Source organism: Daucus carota, chromosome 9 (assembly GCF_001625215.2).
Source record: "Daucus carota subsp. sativus chromosome 9, DH1 v3.0, whole genome shotgun sequence".
In the NCBI taxonomy this organism is placed as follows: Eukaryota; Viridiplantae; Streptophyta; class Magnoliopsida; order Apiales; family Apiaceae; genus Daucus; species Daucus carota.
Window position 1 is genome coordinate 44,662,612 of NC_030389.2, and position 16,100 is coordinate 44,678,711.

A 16,100-nucleotide genomic window follows, 5' to 3' on the forward strand; every position below is an offset into this window, starting at 1 on the left:
TGTAATTAATGAATACGGTAATATATATTCAAAAATTAATCTCAATTATTCAGAAATTTTTTAAAAAATTGATGTTTTTAAAAGCACGGATTTAACATAATAAAAATGAAAGAAATTGTTTTGGTTAGATTTTTGTCATTGTTTTTGGATAGGGATAAGAAAATTATCAGACTTGAAGTACTGTTACTACTCCTTCAATAAGTATGAGGCTCTGAGCAATGGCCAATGAGCATCATTTCTGTTGTATGTTCTGGTTCGCAGAGGTGTGGATGAAAATAATCTTATCATATAATATTGGAGGTGTCTGGATGTTCCATGAAAATGTAATTTGTGAATGAAAACAAAGAGAGAAAACTAAAAATGATTTTTTTTTAAGATGAGAATAAATCTCACAAATAAGAATCAGCAATTTACCGTGATAATTCTTTCATTCAAGAAAACTTATTATCTAACCGTCGGACATGCAAGATGACTGGAGAAATTTAGACAATAAAATTTTAATGTCCGAAAAGAAAAATGATTGATTTGATATTTAAGAATTGCGGATAAAATAATGTATTCATGAGAGAGAAATGACGGTTGTAGTTTTATATGATAAAAAGCTGCTGAATATTGATATTGGATTTTTGATTTTTTATAATCATATTCATAATTTATAAATTAGCGTCATGCTCTTGTATTGAAAATAGGAGAGAAGAAACTAGTGAAGAATATTAGAAAATTTTCAATTCAAAACAATAGATCGAAAGGCATGTTTCAATGAATTTTGGTAACATAGTTTCCTCTCCCAAAATGAAAAAAATTCAGGAAAATAATGTCAAAAATCTCTTTTTCTCTTCCCTCCTAAATTAAAAACACTTTCTAATAGTATATAAAAATTCAAGTGCCGACCCGTTTGGCATTACCGTTAGAAACAATAAGTGGAGTTTTTAATTTAAAGATTGTTTGATAAATATAACAATCCTGTCTTACAAAACACAACACTTCTTATATGATTTGGTGATTGATCCGGTGAGTTTAATAATTTGATATAGTAGGGTAGTAAGTTAAAAAATAATTATTTGTATTTTGCTATTTTTCACTTCAGATTTTAAGCACTCATTTAAACAAATTTAATTACTTAACAAAAATTATTATCTTAAAATTATTTTATGAATTAAATTTTTGTATCACAAGTTAAAATAATTTCCGAAAAGCAGAGTAGTGATATCTTCCGAAAGATCGACAGTTACACTAATTAATCACAATGGTTTTGTCGATTAGCATGATTTCCTTAATTATTGCTATAATTGGAAACATGCCCTGTTTAAGGAATTTTATTGACAATGAAAGGAGTAGTTTTGGACTTTTGGTGGGTTCTAGAGCCAGCTATTTCTCCTACTCCCTCCGTCCCAGTCAATAGTATACATTGGGGGACGGGGGCGCGGCACGGATTTTAATGTTTCAATATAGTATAGTTCTGTAAATTATTTTTAAGATTTTCTTTTTTTGTATAAAAGTATAACATTTATATTTTTATACAAAAAAAGAAAATATTAAAAATAAGTTGTGGAACTATGTTTTATAAGAGCCTTAAAAAGCGTGTCGAGCAGTGAAAAAGAAACGTATACAATTGACTGAGACAGAGGGAGTATCTGCGATGATTATTGGATAATTATGGTGAGTCCCACCTTTAAATTATTTAATGGACCTACCGGTATGAGAGAAATTGAAAGCAAATCTGGCAATCATAAATCATAGAGTAAATAAATGAATAATTTAGGGCGAATTGGTACGGAGTACGACAGTTTATTCGAAAATAGGGCTAATTTAGTTTTAAATTTATATTTTTCTCAAGTATATTTGTGTAATGAAAAAGAGGTAGTTGTGCATTTATATTCTTATTTTCAACGGTGAAAAAGTACAAAATATTAATAAATAAATAAAAGGAAAAGTATCCGTGACTTTTTAATTATTAGAAGACAGGAGGAATATTATAATTTTTTTCATAGAAATTATGAATTTATTTAGAAAAAGTAGTTATGAGATATTTCAAAATTTGAAAGCTTGCAAAATGTTTTAGCCCACCTATATGAAATTAAAAAGGGAGAGAGCTTTACATAATCACTATGGGGTCATTTGGCTAAACTTAAAAAAAGTGACATATTGTTTAAAGTAAAGAAGCGGATTATAATTGATAAATGAACTTGAATTATGAGTCATTAAAAGTATTTGGATAACTTTTTGCTTATAAGTTAACTGAGTGTTTGGTAATTAAAATTTATAATTTTAAAAAATTTCAAATCACTAAAATAAAAAAAATTATTAATAAATAAAGTTTATTACATATTAAAAATTTTAAAACTTCATAATAAAATGCAAATCACTAAAAAAGATAAAAATAAACTAGCATTTCTAGCTTCCGGCTTCTGACTTAAAAACTCAGAAGAAGCACTTCTGCTTATTTTTGTCAAACACTACGTAAAAAATAGAAACTGCTTAAAGTGCTAAAAAAAATCCGGAAGCACTTTTAATGAGTTTAGCCAAACACCCACTATATTTCATGGACACGGTAAGCCAGCTTCTCCACAAAATAATCTGGACCAGAGTAGCAAAACTCAATACTACCTTTTTCAATCCTCTTGTAAGCTAATGACTGAAGTATTCATCAAGTATTTATTGAAAAGACAAAGCGAAATGGTTGTATTCCAATGCTTACTCGACAATTCTGGCAGATATATAGATGTGTTGTTACAATAATAAAAACTAAAATTTACTATGATATTGGTATAATGTGACTATCATTAATAAGTCACGTGATATTATTTTGAATAATCCAACCCAAAATCAAAAATTTTAAATAAATTGAGATCGTTTTCGACCCAACTCCAACCGACACCGACGTGATTCAAATATTCTGCAGAGATCGACCTAAACGCAGAAATGAATTTTGAATAATCTAACCCAAATCAAAAATTTTAAATAAACGCAGAAATCGATCTAAACGCAGAAACCGATCTAAACGCAGAAACAACTATTGATCCAAATTAGGATATATACTTTTGCCAATTCCTTTCTTTTACAAATATATGTACCGGTTGTATTTCTTAATTATAAACACAAGGATCTTGCAAAATTAATCGAACAAAAACTAAAATTTAATACGATTCTAAGTGCAGTAGAAGAGCCTAACACAAATACGGAATTCGGTGTGTATGATTAACTAGATACATGCAGATTTGTCCATGCACACATAGGGTTACTATTGATGTTTTGACAAAATAATTGGAATAGAAAGCTGCATATAACTAGGGGTGGCAATTTCGGGTAATGGGTCGGGTTCGTGTCGGGTTGTCTTACCTGGTCCAGTTTTTGGGTCAACCCGAACCCGACCCGAACCCGAAATGGGTCGAAAATCTCAACCCGAACCCGACCTGTTCAGTACCCGATTGACCCGAAAATGACCCATTTTGACCCGAAATTTATTAAAAATTATTTGTTTTAATTATATTTAATTATAATATATTAAAAATATATTAATAATAATTTAATAAGATTATATGTGACAAAAATATTCTTAATATTATATAAATATATCATAAATATATGTAATTTTAAAATATAAATATATATAATTAATATAATATATTTATATATAAATATTTCGGGTCGGGTTCGGGTACACTGGGTCAACCCGAACCCGACCCGAGTTTTTCGGGTAAAAAATTACCCGACCCGAACCCGACCCGAAATGTAAAAACCCCGACCCTAATTCGTATTTTTTCGAGTCGGGTTCGTGTCGGGTTTCGGGTCGTGTCTGATTTTGCCACCCCTACATATAACATACAACTATTCCTATCTCATGCCTTATACATTTCCTATTTTTGCATGTATATTAGTTATACTTATACATCCCTTTTCCATTAAAAGACTATGCCATATTTTCTTATATAATAATTACTAAAGAACAACAATAATAATTTTATAAGAATTGTATTATATATTCTAAATTTTGTTCAAAACTTCTTCTCAAACAATATAACATACAAATTATTTATTTAGATTGAAAAAATTCGTTCAAATAACTTTTTTAAAATTAGATTTTTTGAATCTAAACCACTACTTCAATACGCTATTCAAATGGTCAATATCTGATATATCACAAAATTACAATCTATATTAATTACCATATGTTTATTACACATATCGGAAATACTTTTTGAAAACATGCATTTTCGTTCATTGTAAAAGGAAAAAGTTGCGTTTTTCATTTTCATTTCCGTTCATTATAAAAGGAAAAAGTTGCGTTTTTCATTATAAATTCCATTTTATTACGCACATCTATGATTAGAGATATTCTAATTAAAAAAATATTTACATATTCTAAATTTCAAATTACAAAGGCTAAATTGAAAACTCATATCATTCTCTTATTTTTTTTTTTTTTGACAATGCAGGCTTATATGCCTTACAACTTAGTGTCCCGGGTCAACAGAGGATAAACCCACCACTAGGCTATCATTCTCTTTTTTATGTGATGAGAAACTTTTTATAATAAATCTCTTCATTTTAGTCAAATTCATGACAACCATGATACTTCCCTCCCTTGATTTGAGATGTGTTTTGAAACACTAATGCCGTACAAGTTCATCAGATTTATCCACGCAATACAATTTCATCACGTTTTGCTTAATATTATTTGCCATTATACTATTTATGCGCATAAATCGAAAGGCTAAATGTTTTTTACCAACAAAAGTCTGTAGAGTTGCGTTTTCGTAATGAAGCTTGCAAGCTAGAAATATTGTTAAAATGTAAACGTGACAAATTGCTAGAAATAGTTGGGCATAGTATTAGGCAGGGAAGTCTAGTTGCACTTCATTTGTGCTGTCATTTCGTGTCCAAGGATTGCGCCATCGGCCTACCCAACAGCTTAATAATACTTGCTGCCTTGCTGCCAACTCAAATCGGGTATATCATTAATGACTTATTTGTAACGAGTTTTCGAGAATTCGAATCTTATCAAAATGAATTTAAATAAATTTGATTATACAACTTTTTATCATGTTCGAGATCCATGAATTACCAATTTAGATCAATCAATTTGACGTATTTTATTTCTCTCAAATAATTTTTTTATTTCAGAACAATATATAAAAATATAATTTTCTAAAAATAAGTACTTAATTTTATTATGTAAGAAATATCGACCGTTTCTCTTAATTCTCAAAATAAGTTCCTATTTCCTCTATTTATGTTGAGCAAACATGCCTTACACTCTCAAAATAAGTTCTTATTTATGTTTATGTTGAGCGAAAAAATAAGTTTTTTTTATAACTGTCTTGATTCTTTGTCTCTTTATAGTTTTTTTAACCTGATAAATATTTTAAGGTTTTTTTAAATATAACTCTATAATTTATTTTAAAAAATTTGTTTCTCAATAAAGTTTAAATATTAAATTCTACCAAAGAAATAAAAAAATAAAAATAATTTATAAAGTTTTAAAATACATGTCTGAGTATTTATCGGGTTCAAAATAAAGACTTAAGGCTAAGAACACTGGGGTTCACTCACTTACATGTATGCAGGCCAGTGCAGCTTTGTCTGGAAGTCAGTAAGACTTTTCATGGCCAGTAGGGTACTACTTGCTGGAACCAGTTCTGCAATTTTATGGAAGTATTATGTACGAGTAGAAGAGAAGAGAATGAGAGAAGACTTGAACCATACTTGTTGTCTGGTAACGGCATTGTTCAATATTGTTGCTTACACTTTCTAAAAATGGTTAAATGCTAAAGTTTTAAATAAATTTCAAAAATTGCCATGCTTAGTAGGCAGTGACGGAACCAGGAATAAATTTTAGGGGGCTCAAATTTGGAAGCTAATTTGTAAAAGACTGATTGAATTTGAATACCGAACCTCGATATCACATTCATCAAAGAGAGACAGCCATCTCTCTAGGTTGCACGTATTGATTGATTAAAAGGCCTAAAAGAGAACGTTGTTTGGAGTACACTAACATAAATACAGTAGTAAGCACGACGTCCAAAAAAAAATTGACTTATAAAATAACGATTTTTTTACGTCACATAATGAGTGTAAACCTCCGAAAAAGCGTAAACAACCAGTTCCAAGTGACACGGCTTTTCACTAAGGGTCCGGTTTGTCCTTGTTTCTGCAAGAATCTCATTACCGGAAATATCAAGCCTACTAAAGGCAGGGAGAGTCAGAGAGAGCAGGTTGCAGGCCTGTGGGCATTGGGAGCCGACCGTTGGCACGGAGAGCGCAACTAAGTAGGTTGTTGCAGGATCGCGACTGAATGAATTTATCACAATGAGAAGCTGAGTTTAGGTAGTGTCAAGTGTGTGCGTATGACTTATGAGTGTAACTATTTGAATGCATTTATAAATAAGACTCTCTTTAAACTAAGAGCAAGTCCAAAGCAAAGATAGAAAGAGAGTATGTATAGGAATTTATTATAATATATAAGATAGAACAAGGAGAAAGAGGTGCCTCCTAAATAAGGTTTCAAGAGGTTGTCCTAGTGAGATTAGGCATGACTAGGACATTGTTGGATCAACATTTTACATCAAATGCCCTAAATTATGACTTATGACATGTTATAATGCATTTCTTGAACTCGCTCTAAGTGCCTAAATTATATTGACATGAATAATTCAGCGGGGGCTGAAAAAAAAATATACACTGTTTTTTCGAGGTTGGAGAGACTCTAGCATCCTCTAGCCCCCTCTGGTTCCGCCACTGTTCGTAGGATATAAATGAAATAAAAGGCACCGTCGTATAATACCCATTTTATTATTCATTGATTTAAAGATCGGATTAACTAGAGTCCAAATTATGAATTATCAACAACGAAAAAGAATCGAAATAAATATCTAGGGGAGATTTGAAGTTATGCACATCGTATCAACTAATTTGAGAATGAATAGTTATCATGTCCGTAAGTTTTGATGTGTCCCAATTATATAATTACTAAGTTAACTCAAATTTATATATTTTGCAATGTTTTGTTCACTATGTAACATCCAAGTTAAAGGAATTACTCCGTCTGGTTCTTATTATAAGGCATCAAGACTTTTTGCGCACAATTCTAAGCCCTTTGATCACCTACTTAAAATTATGTTTTTAAAATTTTTCTTTTTCTAAATTAAAATATTTGATATATATTTTAATTTAAAAAAAGAAAATTTTAAAAAAAATAATTTTAAGTGTGTGGTCAAAGCACCTAAAAATGTGTGCAAAAAGTCTTGGTGACTTATAATAAGGACGGGAGTAATTAACAACTTTAACTTAGTCATATATTTTTGATTATTACATCAAAATATGAGAATGAGTACCTATGTTACGCCTTGCATTTTTTTTGTTGTTGAACTAAATTCACAAAATTTTCATTATATTCCACAGTTAATAGTATCTAATTAATATCTTCACCAAACCAAAACTTCGTTTCTATTTATTAACGGATTTTCTAGTGTGTACGTGTGAACACACATTAACAACCACTTTTTGAGTAGATGGAAGATTTCTATTGGTTAAGATTCATTAATAATCATGGCCCCTGCAAATGCACAAAAAACATGACCAGTAAAAATCCTCTACTTCACCAAAAAGCAGTGTTGTAAAAAGCGGGAATCAGACTTGATCGGTGAAGTCACGGAACAAATATTAATCGGAGATTTATTGAATTGTTCGGGAATTAATCGGATTGATCAGTGATTAATCGGATATTTAATCAGTTTGGTGAGTTACGGAACAGAGATTAATCGGTGATTAATCGTGATTAATCACCGACTTTTAGAACAAAGCCAAAAAGTAGTTGTTAGTGTGGGCACTAAAAAAACACCATTTATTACTGTATTATTATACCCATGTGACTATCTAAGTTCAATCTCTAACGGAAAGAGCAATCTGATATTCTAATCAGCCCATATTTCTGTTGAATAAAACGGCCCATCTAATCCGTCTAGCCCAGCCCACCCGCTACGTCGACTACACGATAAAGGAAGCAAAAAATCGAAACAGTTTGAGATAAAATAGAGAGAGTACAACTGGCGGGAAAAATGCAGAAATGGAGCTCCACCTCAAATTGTCAAAATTCAAATTGCAACTTGGAGCCCTAATCTCATCGCTCAAACAATCCAGAGTAATCTCTCTCTCTCTCTCTCTCTCTCTCTCTCTCTCTCTCTCTCTCTCTCTCTCTCTCTCTCTCCCCCTCTCTCCCTCTCTCCCTCGCTCTCTCTCTCTCTCTCTCTCTCTCTCTCTCTCTCTCTCTCTCTCTCTCTCTCTCTCTCTCTCTCTCTCTCTCTCTCTCTGTCCCTCCCTCTCTCTCACACACACTTTCCTTCTCTTCATTCCAGGAAAAGGAACGCTATGCGTCGGAGCAATACAATCTCTTACTTCAGGTTCATTTACATACACATGTTTATATTTAAACATTTTTTAATCATCAATCATATTTTTGTACTGATTTTACTTTGTAATTGATATTCTAGAGGCAAAATGAAACCGAAGAAAAATACAGCAGAAAATTGAATGAGTTGCAAGCTGAATTAGCTGCATCAAATGATCTCCGTCAAAAACTCGAAACAAAGGTGTGTATAAATCCGTTTTATTTGCATTGGAATATGAGGTTTAAGTTATGTGTACGACGTATTTGATAAAATACGAGGTAGCTTGATCGGAAGCTAATTGGTGTTAAAAACTAGATAATATTACTTTTTCGTTGTTGTCCCCAGTGTTATATATTTATATAGGATATAAGAAGTTAGAGCGGGATTGTATATACAGGAATCAATTCATTGTAGGCTTAAGGTGATATTACTCGTCGTTGTCACTTGTTTTTGTTTTCAGAAATTCAGTGGATTTTGTTGTGGTTGCAGTTGAATTACCTTCAGAATGACAACGAGTTGCTTGATAACAAGCAAAAGGAGTTACAAGGAACTATTAATAGATTGCTTCAATCAAAGGAAAATTTTGTTAAAGTTTACGAGGTGTGTATACTGATTGTGATCGGTACTATGAAATGTTTCTTATGCTAATTTTATAATTTTTGATGGCATTCTTGGTCTAGCAATTGGGTTTGCTCGGTGGTTCACGACTTCAAGCTTGGTTTCTGAAAAGTTGCTAATTGTTTGAACATAATAGTTGTTATCTTGTTTATGATTATGCACACATGTATGCTGCTTTACAATATTTCCTATTGCAAACTTGTAAACTAGTCTCAGTGGTGGAATGAGATAATCTAGAAAGGGGAGGGGAGAATTATAATCAGCACTCAGATATTTAAAGATAATCGCATTCATAATTCTTAATAGAATTGGCTATATACAACTGGGAGCCTTGCATGGTAGCATAAGTGGATGAAATAACACCGAAGCAATATAAATCCTATCTTATGTCCTGGATTTCTTAGCTAAATTTATCACTTTCTTATGATAAAACACTAGGCAATTTCAAACAATTGCTATGTATAACTACCAGTCTACAAAAGTTTTTGACCTGAGTCAAACCCACATCCATTAAGTTGCAAAGCAACAATATTAACTACCAGTCTACAAGAGGTTCACGCAAGCTGCTTAATAAATATCCTCAGTCATTGTTATTTGAGCAGCAGCGCCAGATCTGAATCTGCCCCTGATTAGTTGTACACTTGTACATACTTTATACTGGCTTTGAAGTTTTTTTTGTTTTTCTTGATTAGTCAAATCTTTTGATGTTACGTTATTTGTCAACATATTACCTTAGCTGTGTTGGTTATATTTGTGTAAGGATGCATTACAATGTGACTAGGATCTTTAACTCTGTCTGATCTAGTCACTAGGCAGTATGAACACCTTTAAATCATGTATTTAGTGAAATGCAATTTTATAGATGGGCTTGAGTTGAATATAGTTATTGTTATGTGTAACTTTCCTGTAATTCTGTCCATTACCCGTCAGGCATCTGATCTCACTGAACTATCCCAGCTAATAAAATTTTGTTTTTTGAACTTCCAAGTGAAAGTGTAGCTCAACTTTTAAAATGTGGACCCTCATGAAAGCAGGCATACACATGAAAATTGATAATTGATGTCCCCCCCCCCCCCCCCCCCTAATTTCTTCGCTATTCATACAGTTCAGTACAGTATATTTCGTGCAATATATTGTGTTTAATTTTTGTGGGATTTCATAAAAAACCTGAAGTATATTTGCTGATTGTTGGTTAACTTTTGAACTGCAGGACTCTACCTTCGAAATGAAACAAACAATCATCCATAAAGATAATACTATTTCTGCTCTTACGGAGAAGATACGATTACACATGTCACTGTTTTCCTCAATAGAAAAGGAGGCTTCATCTGTCAAGCATATTGTGGATAATGCGCAACAGGTTCTCCGGGAAAAAGAGGAATTAGGCATGTGTTTTGGTTGGTGTGTATGTTCACTTAGCAATTTTATGGATATGCAGTGAAACATTTCCTGTAAAGGGCACCATCTTCTATTTTATAAACTTTGTTTGCTGTTTTCAGTTGCTGGTTTGAAGATCAAAGTAGAGAGGGCTACTATGCTGGGAACTGAATTTATGGGTAACATCAAATGCTTATTTACCTTTTTCATCAGCTTGATTCATTGCTGATTGCATTTTCATAGTTTACTTTGCCATAAGTATTAAATGTTCCACACAGACAAGATCAGCACACTAAATGCTAACCTGAGAAGTAATGAGGATGAGCTTAGAAGAAAGAACAAGATAATACAGGACCTGGAATCACAATTGGAGGCAGCTAATTTCAGTGACAAAGGTCCAGCAGCAGAGGAAGAGATATCCATATTTATGAAAATTAATTAAATATAACGCGCTCTAATTAATGCAATATATTCAACTAGAAATCATAGTGTTACAGTTTGCCTTGACCAGCCTCACCTTAAGGAATCTATATTGGCAAAGGAAGACATTATACAAAGTCTAATCTCGGAGAAAAAGGCGAGGCTTTGGGACCGATGGTCTTTCCTCTTGATTAAACTTGTTTATATCTATGTCCTTCATAAAGTGGTATTCTTCTACAATCCATTCAGGCATTGCATCTCGAATTAAGCAGTTTACAAGTTGTCATTAAGAAAATTCAAGGCTTCATCAGACATATGGATGAAGAGGTTAGACAATCTTATTCCTGGTCAATAACTTCTAACTTGCTGAAATATTCTGTCCTATGGTGCACTGAACATGGACTTCTAAATTATAACACTTAAGGGGTTACCTCCTTTTTGACTTATTACAGAAATTACAGAAATATGAGCTCTTAGCCTGCAAAGACATCTTCGAGGGTATTTTTGAAACAAAATCATTTGATAATCTATATAATGGTCTCTTTAATGAAGATAAAGAAAACAATTTTAGACGTTGCCTGCCACTACCTGTTTTGGATGACACTTTAGAGCCCTATATTCTTAACTCATCCTTCAGTTATATATTACATAGAAATATGTAAAACCTCTGAATGACCATATATCTTTTGGTCTGCTTAAATCATGTACTTATCTGTTCATTTTGATGGCCCGTCTCATGCTAGAGTAAAAAGGCATTCTCCTCGATGATGGCTAATGGAGAATGTATTGCTGATAGAGTAGAGGAAAAAGACAGGTAAGTTTTTGAAAGCATTTATTTCTCTCAAGTGACTTCTACTTATTTTTTTCAGACTGCATATTCAGCGACTAATGTATGCAAGAAGCAACTTATCTAACATATTTTAGCAAATTATGTACAATTTAACAAGTCAAAATGAACTCTAATACTTGGATGCACTCATGTAAGAAGTGATTCAGTGCACTGAAAGACTAAAATGTGTTAAGATCTTACTAATTTAATAACACCTGATATATTTGTTCAGTCTTGCTATCGTTGATAGTGCACAGTGATTCTGCTCCTGTTTGTTGGCGTCAGTTCCAATTATTTCTGTATCACCAACATTACAGGAGCGAACAGGCAATGGAAAGCACTAGAGAAAACTTTCCTCATCTTTCTGATCCTCCACAGTCTACCCAACCTGAATCCACTATGAATATTCTGAACATCTCTTTTGCTGAAGCAAAGGTACAAGAAGATAAGCCTTTTGCTTAGCGTATTCATATATTATATCAGAATACAAATTTCCACTATCAGTTAATATATATTTGCGACCGTTGAAGTGTTGTAAGTTGCTCCATTTTATATACTTGTGCAGGAAAACTACAGAACATCAGTAAACCAGCTAGATTCAGAGTGCTCAACAACACAACCGCAAACATCATAATATAGGTATTCTTTGTTGATTTACAAGTGGTAATTATTTTGAATTAGATACTAAACTGTTGAATTAATTTCTTGATTCCCAATTGCAAAATCAACAAACTTTTAAAAATGTTATATGCTGTTTTAGTGAAAGTTAACCCGCATAATACTCATTAACAAAGAAAACTGTCTAGCTGTATTATTTGTATATGCATCAGACTTTGACAAGTTAGCATGGACAGGACCGACTTTTTGGGAAGCTCAGTTCATATATCTCTGGATGTAGAATGCTGCCATGACAATCTTGCTGGGGGATGTATTCCAGGTTCATCATCCGAGAAAGATGCAACTCAGACACTGCGGGAATGGAAGCACATTGCAAGAATCACAAGTGTCATTGTGTGTGTTGATTATCATCTGTCTCTGAATATCAATACTGCAACTATTGCAAATTTGAAAAGTGTCATATCAATGAATTTGTCGTAAAACTGTTGTGCTATGTATTATGCACATTTTTTTGTTAATTTATCTTGGTATAAAATAATTGTACCTCCCATTTTGAATTGTGATTGTGTGCTAGTAAGCACACATGGAAAATTCTATGGTGCACATTGAATGTTTGATCCGCGGGGTTCTCCTAATTTAATAAGTTTTTTTTATTATAGTTAAAACAAATTTTTTCCCCTAACTTTTAATTAGCTGAGATTTAATGATAAAAACTTATTAAATATATTAAATAAAAATTTATCTAACAGACTTAATAAAATATTAATTAAAATATATACGATATAACAACAAATATTGTAACAAGGTTGTATAGGCTTAAAACTAGTACTCCCTCCGTTCCCCTTAATTGTTTACACTGGAAGGAGACACGGAGACCAAGACAATGTATAAAAAATGAGTAAAGTTAGATGAAAAGTGGGTAAAATGGTGGGGCCTATCAATATTTAATAATAGATTTGAGATAGTGGAGGAAAGTAGTGGGTGTAATAGTAGTTTTTATTGTTAAATATGAGATAGTGGGGGAAGATAGTGGGTGTAATGATGGAAAAAACTTACTATTTATAGTAACGTAAAGAAATCAGAGGGACATCCCAAAATAGTAACTGTAAAAAAATGAGAGGGACAGAGGGAGTATGTGGGATGGACATACCTATTTTATAAAGGGAAATTCTTGATGGTACACACATAGAATTGACTTTTCTCAATGGTACCATCGCATTCTTATCTCTACCAGTGGTACCCTCGTACTTTTAATTTACTCTCTATGATACACTCATGTAATTTTGATCTACTCTCTATTGATTTCAGACTATAAAACAAATTGTATATTTGAAATCCTTGCGAAAAATTACATAAAATAGATCCTTGAATCATGTAAAACAGAGTCAAAATGAGTGAGATTTTAATGACAAAGTTTGGTTATGAAGTTTGAATATATCTCACTCATTTTGACTCTATTTTACATGATTTAATGGTCTATTTTATGTAACTTTTTGCAAGGATTTCAAATATACAATTTGTTTTACAGTTTGAAATCAACAGAGAGTAAATTAAAAGTACACAAGGGTACCATAAAGAGTAAATTAAAAATACGAGCGTACTATTGGTAGAAGTCAAAAATGCAATGATACCATTGAGAAAAACCAATTTTACGAGGGTACCATCAAAAATTTCCCTTTTATAAATCGGGATTCAGAACTAGTCGGATTGCCTAAAAATTCAGAATTTATCACTGATTTATCGTAATTATTAGCGAATTTTTAGTCAAATCAGACTTGTTATTTAAGTCGGTAAAATATTTTTAAAATATTAATATAAAATTTTAACAAATAAGAGATTTTTAGAACATCGGACACTCATTATTTGTAAGATAATTTTATTTTGTTATTAAACACAAACACATTATTATTTGTATGAACATAAAAAGAGATAGTAATGTGAACATAATAATTTTGGTTATTATCATAATTATTACCGTTAAACTAAGATTCAGCAAATCATAACCTCACAAGGAAACCTGTTCGGACTACCGAACTATAAACACTTCCGAGTTCTAACAGGCTTATAAACACACTTCAAAACCAAAACTTGAGGCCTAAGTCAATCATACCTTATATACTTCACATTACATTACAAGATCACATGATAACACATAAACTACTTGTCTCATATCACTAGATTCTCATACACTATGGCCTCCAGATGGGTTCCAACTAAGTTTCTTGGACGAGGGTCTTATGGCTGCGTGTTTCGGGCTGAATTTGCATCACCGTCTCTGGCTTATGCTTGTAATGTACCCCGGACAGTGGCTGTGAAATCGGTTTCTGAGAGGTTATTGTGGTCTTTGGCGTTGGAGAAATCGGTGTTGTGTGATCTTGGAGGGTGTAAAGAGATTGTTCGTTGCTTCGAGGACGAGGATTTTCAGAGTACTAATGAGGATGGTACGAGTTGTTATAATATTGTACTGGAGTATGCGGATGGAGGGACGTTACAGCAGGTGATTGAGTCGAGGGGATGGATACCTGAGTACGAGGCTAGTTGGTACGCGTTGATGTTGCTTAAGGGTCTCTCGCGTGTGCATGGGAAAGGGTACGTTCATTGTGACATGAAGCCGAGTAATGTTCTTGTTTTTAATATTCCTCGGGATGAGTTTAAGGGTGTGGTTAAGTGTAATCTGAAATTAGCGGATTTTGGATTGGCCAAGAAGGGGGGAGAGATGAGTTTGGGGGCAGGGGAGGAGTACAAGCACAGGGGAACGTTGCTTTATAGTTCCCCGGAGTCTGTGGTCTTTGGAGTGCATGAAGCAGCCATGGATATATGGGCTGTTGGTTGTATTGTTCTGGAATTGCTTTTGGGGGAGGGCGGGTTATGGAAAAAATGCATTGATGAAGATGCACAATGTTTGGCAGAGATGATTGCGAATTATGAGGATGACAGGCTGATTTTGTTGGTGCCTGAGCTTGATCATTTGTCGGAGAATGGAAAGGATTTTGTGAGAAGATGTTTGACAAAGAGGGTCGAAGATAGGTGGACTGCAGATGAACTTTTGAGCCACCCCTTCATTACGTGCAACCAGAGGCTGGTGAGGCAGTTTGAGGCCAGATATTCCTACCAGAATTTGATGAAGTATCAACAGGATACACTACTCAGTCGTGCAATATTCGGACCATTCATGGGAGTATTTTAGTTCAGTCTTGACAGAACAAGTATCAAACTATCAGAGGCTCTTTGATTAGGAGTAATGTTTTGCTTATGTTGACTAATTTGGGAAGGCGATTAAAAGATGGATGGTAAACAGTATCACTGCCTGGAATTTAATTTTTGTCAGAGTTCTTTAAGCAGTAATATGCTGTGTATTGGCTAGCTAGGACATTCCTTCATCGCTGGTTGTGCAGTTAATGGAACATGGAAGTTAGAACTCAACAATCCTTCATGTGAAGTTTCCTTTGGTTTGTTATTCAATTCTCCAGAGATTTCTCTTTAATTTTTTGAAAAATGTTCTGGAGATTTGTAGCTGCAGTTGATCTTTTCATTAGCAATTAGTGTTAATATATATATATATGGTGGTTCTGTTGAGCAAGTTAATGTTAGAAGTCTTATGTTCTGTTACTGTGAGCCTTCTAAACTCTCTAATCCCTGATATTAGGGTTTTGAGTGAGGCTTCAATAGTGTTATACCTGACCATTGCAAATGCACAAAAACCAGCTTCAAAGAAGTGAGAAAATAGTTATTTAGTTGCTTTTGTTGTGCTTTTTTAATCTGTTTTGATTTTTTTCCTTCTTTAATAATAGAATGTTGAAGTAATATCAAGGAATTGGTAATAACTGTTTCTAATTTGGAAAATCCTCTAT

At 33.0% G+C, this 16,100-nt stretch overlaps 2 protein-coding genes across 5 annotated transcripts; both read left to right on the forward strand.

Moving 5' to 3' along the window:
* The first annotated feature begins 8,029 nt into the window (after nucleotides 1-8,029).
* Nucleotides 8,030-12,868, forward strand: LOC108202555 (uncharacterized). 4 transcript variants are annotated; one of them, XM_064084156.1, is made up of 13 exons: nucleotides 8,030-8,140; nucleotides 8,355-8,399; nucleotides 8,490-8,588; nucleotides 8,877-8,987; nucleotides 10,216-10,402; nucleotides 10,505-10,561; nucleotides 10,661-10,797; nucleotides 10,900-10,959; nucleotides 11,052-11,129; nucleotides 11,546-11,616; nucleotides 11,949-12,066; nucleotides 12,197-12,270; nucleotides 12,462-12,868. In XM_064084156.1, exons 1-12 carry the CDS (start codon nucleotides 8,066-8,068, stop codon nucleotides 12,263-12,265), a joined length of 1,107 nt encoding a protein of 368 aa, XP_063940226.1. In that variant the 5' UTR covers nucleotides 8,030-8,065; the 3' UTR covers nucleotides 12,266-12,270; nucleotides 12,462-12,868. The 4 variants fall into 4 exon arrangements, 3 of the variants coding, with proteins under 3 accessions (XP_063940226.1, XP_063940225.1, XP_017226498.1); XM_064084155.1 differs by having other exon boundaries at nucleotides 12,486-12,868; XM_017371009.2 differs by having other exon boundaries at nucleotides 10,216-10,390; nucleotides 12,486-12,868.
* A 1,572-nt stretch (nucleotides 12,869-14,440) lies between these two features.
* LOC108201725 (mitogen-activated protein kinase kinase kinase 20) lies at nucleotides 14,441-15,436 on the forward strand. The gene has a single exon (XM_017370011.1). It carries the CDS (start codon nucleotides 14,441-14,443, stop codon nucleotides 15,434-15,436), a length of 996 nt encoding a protein of 331 aa, XP_017225500.1.
* Nucleotides 15,437-16,100: the final 664 nt, after the last annotated feature.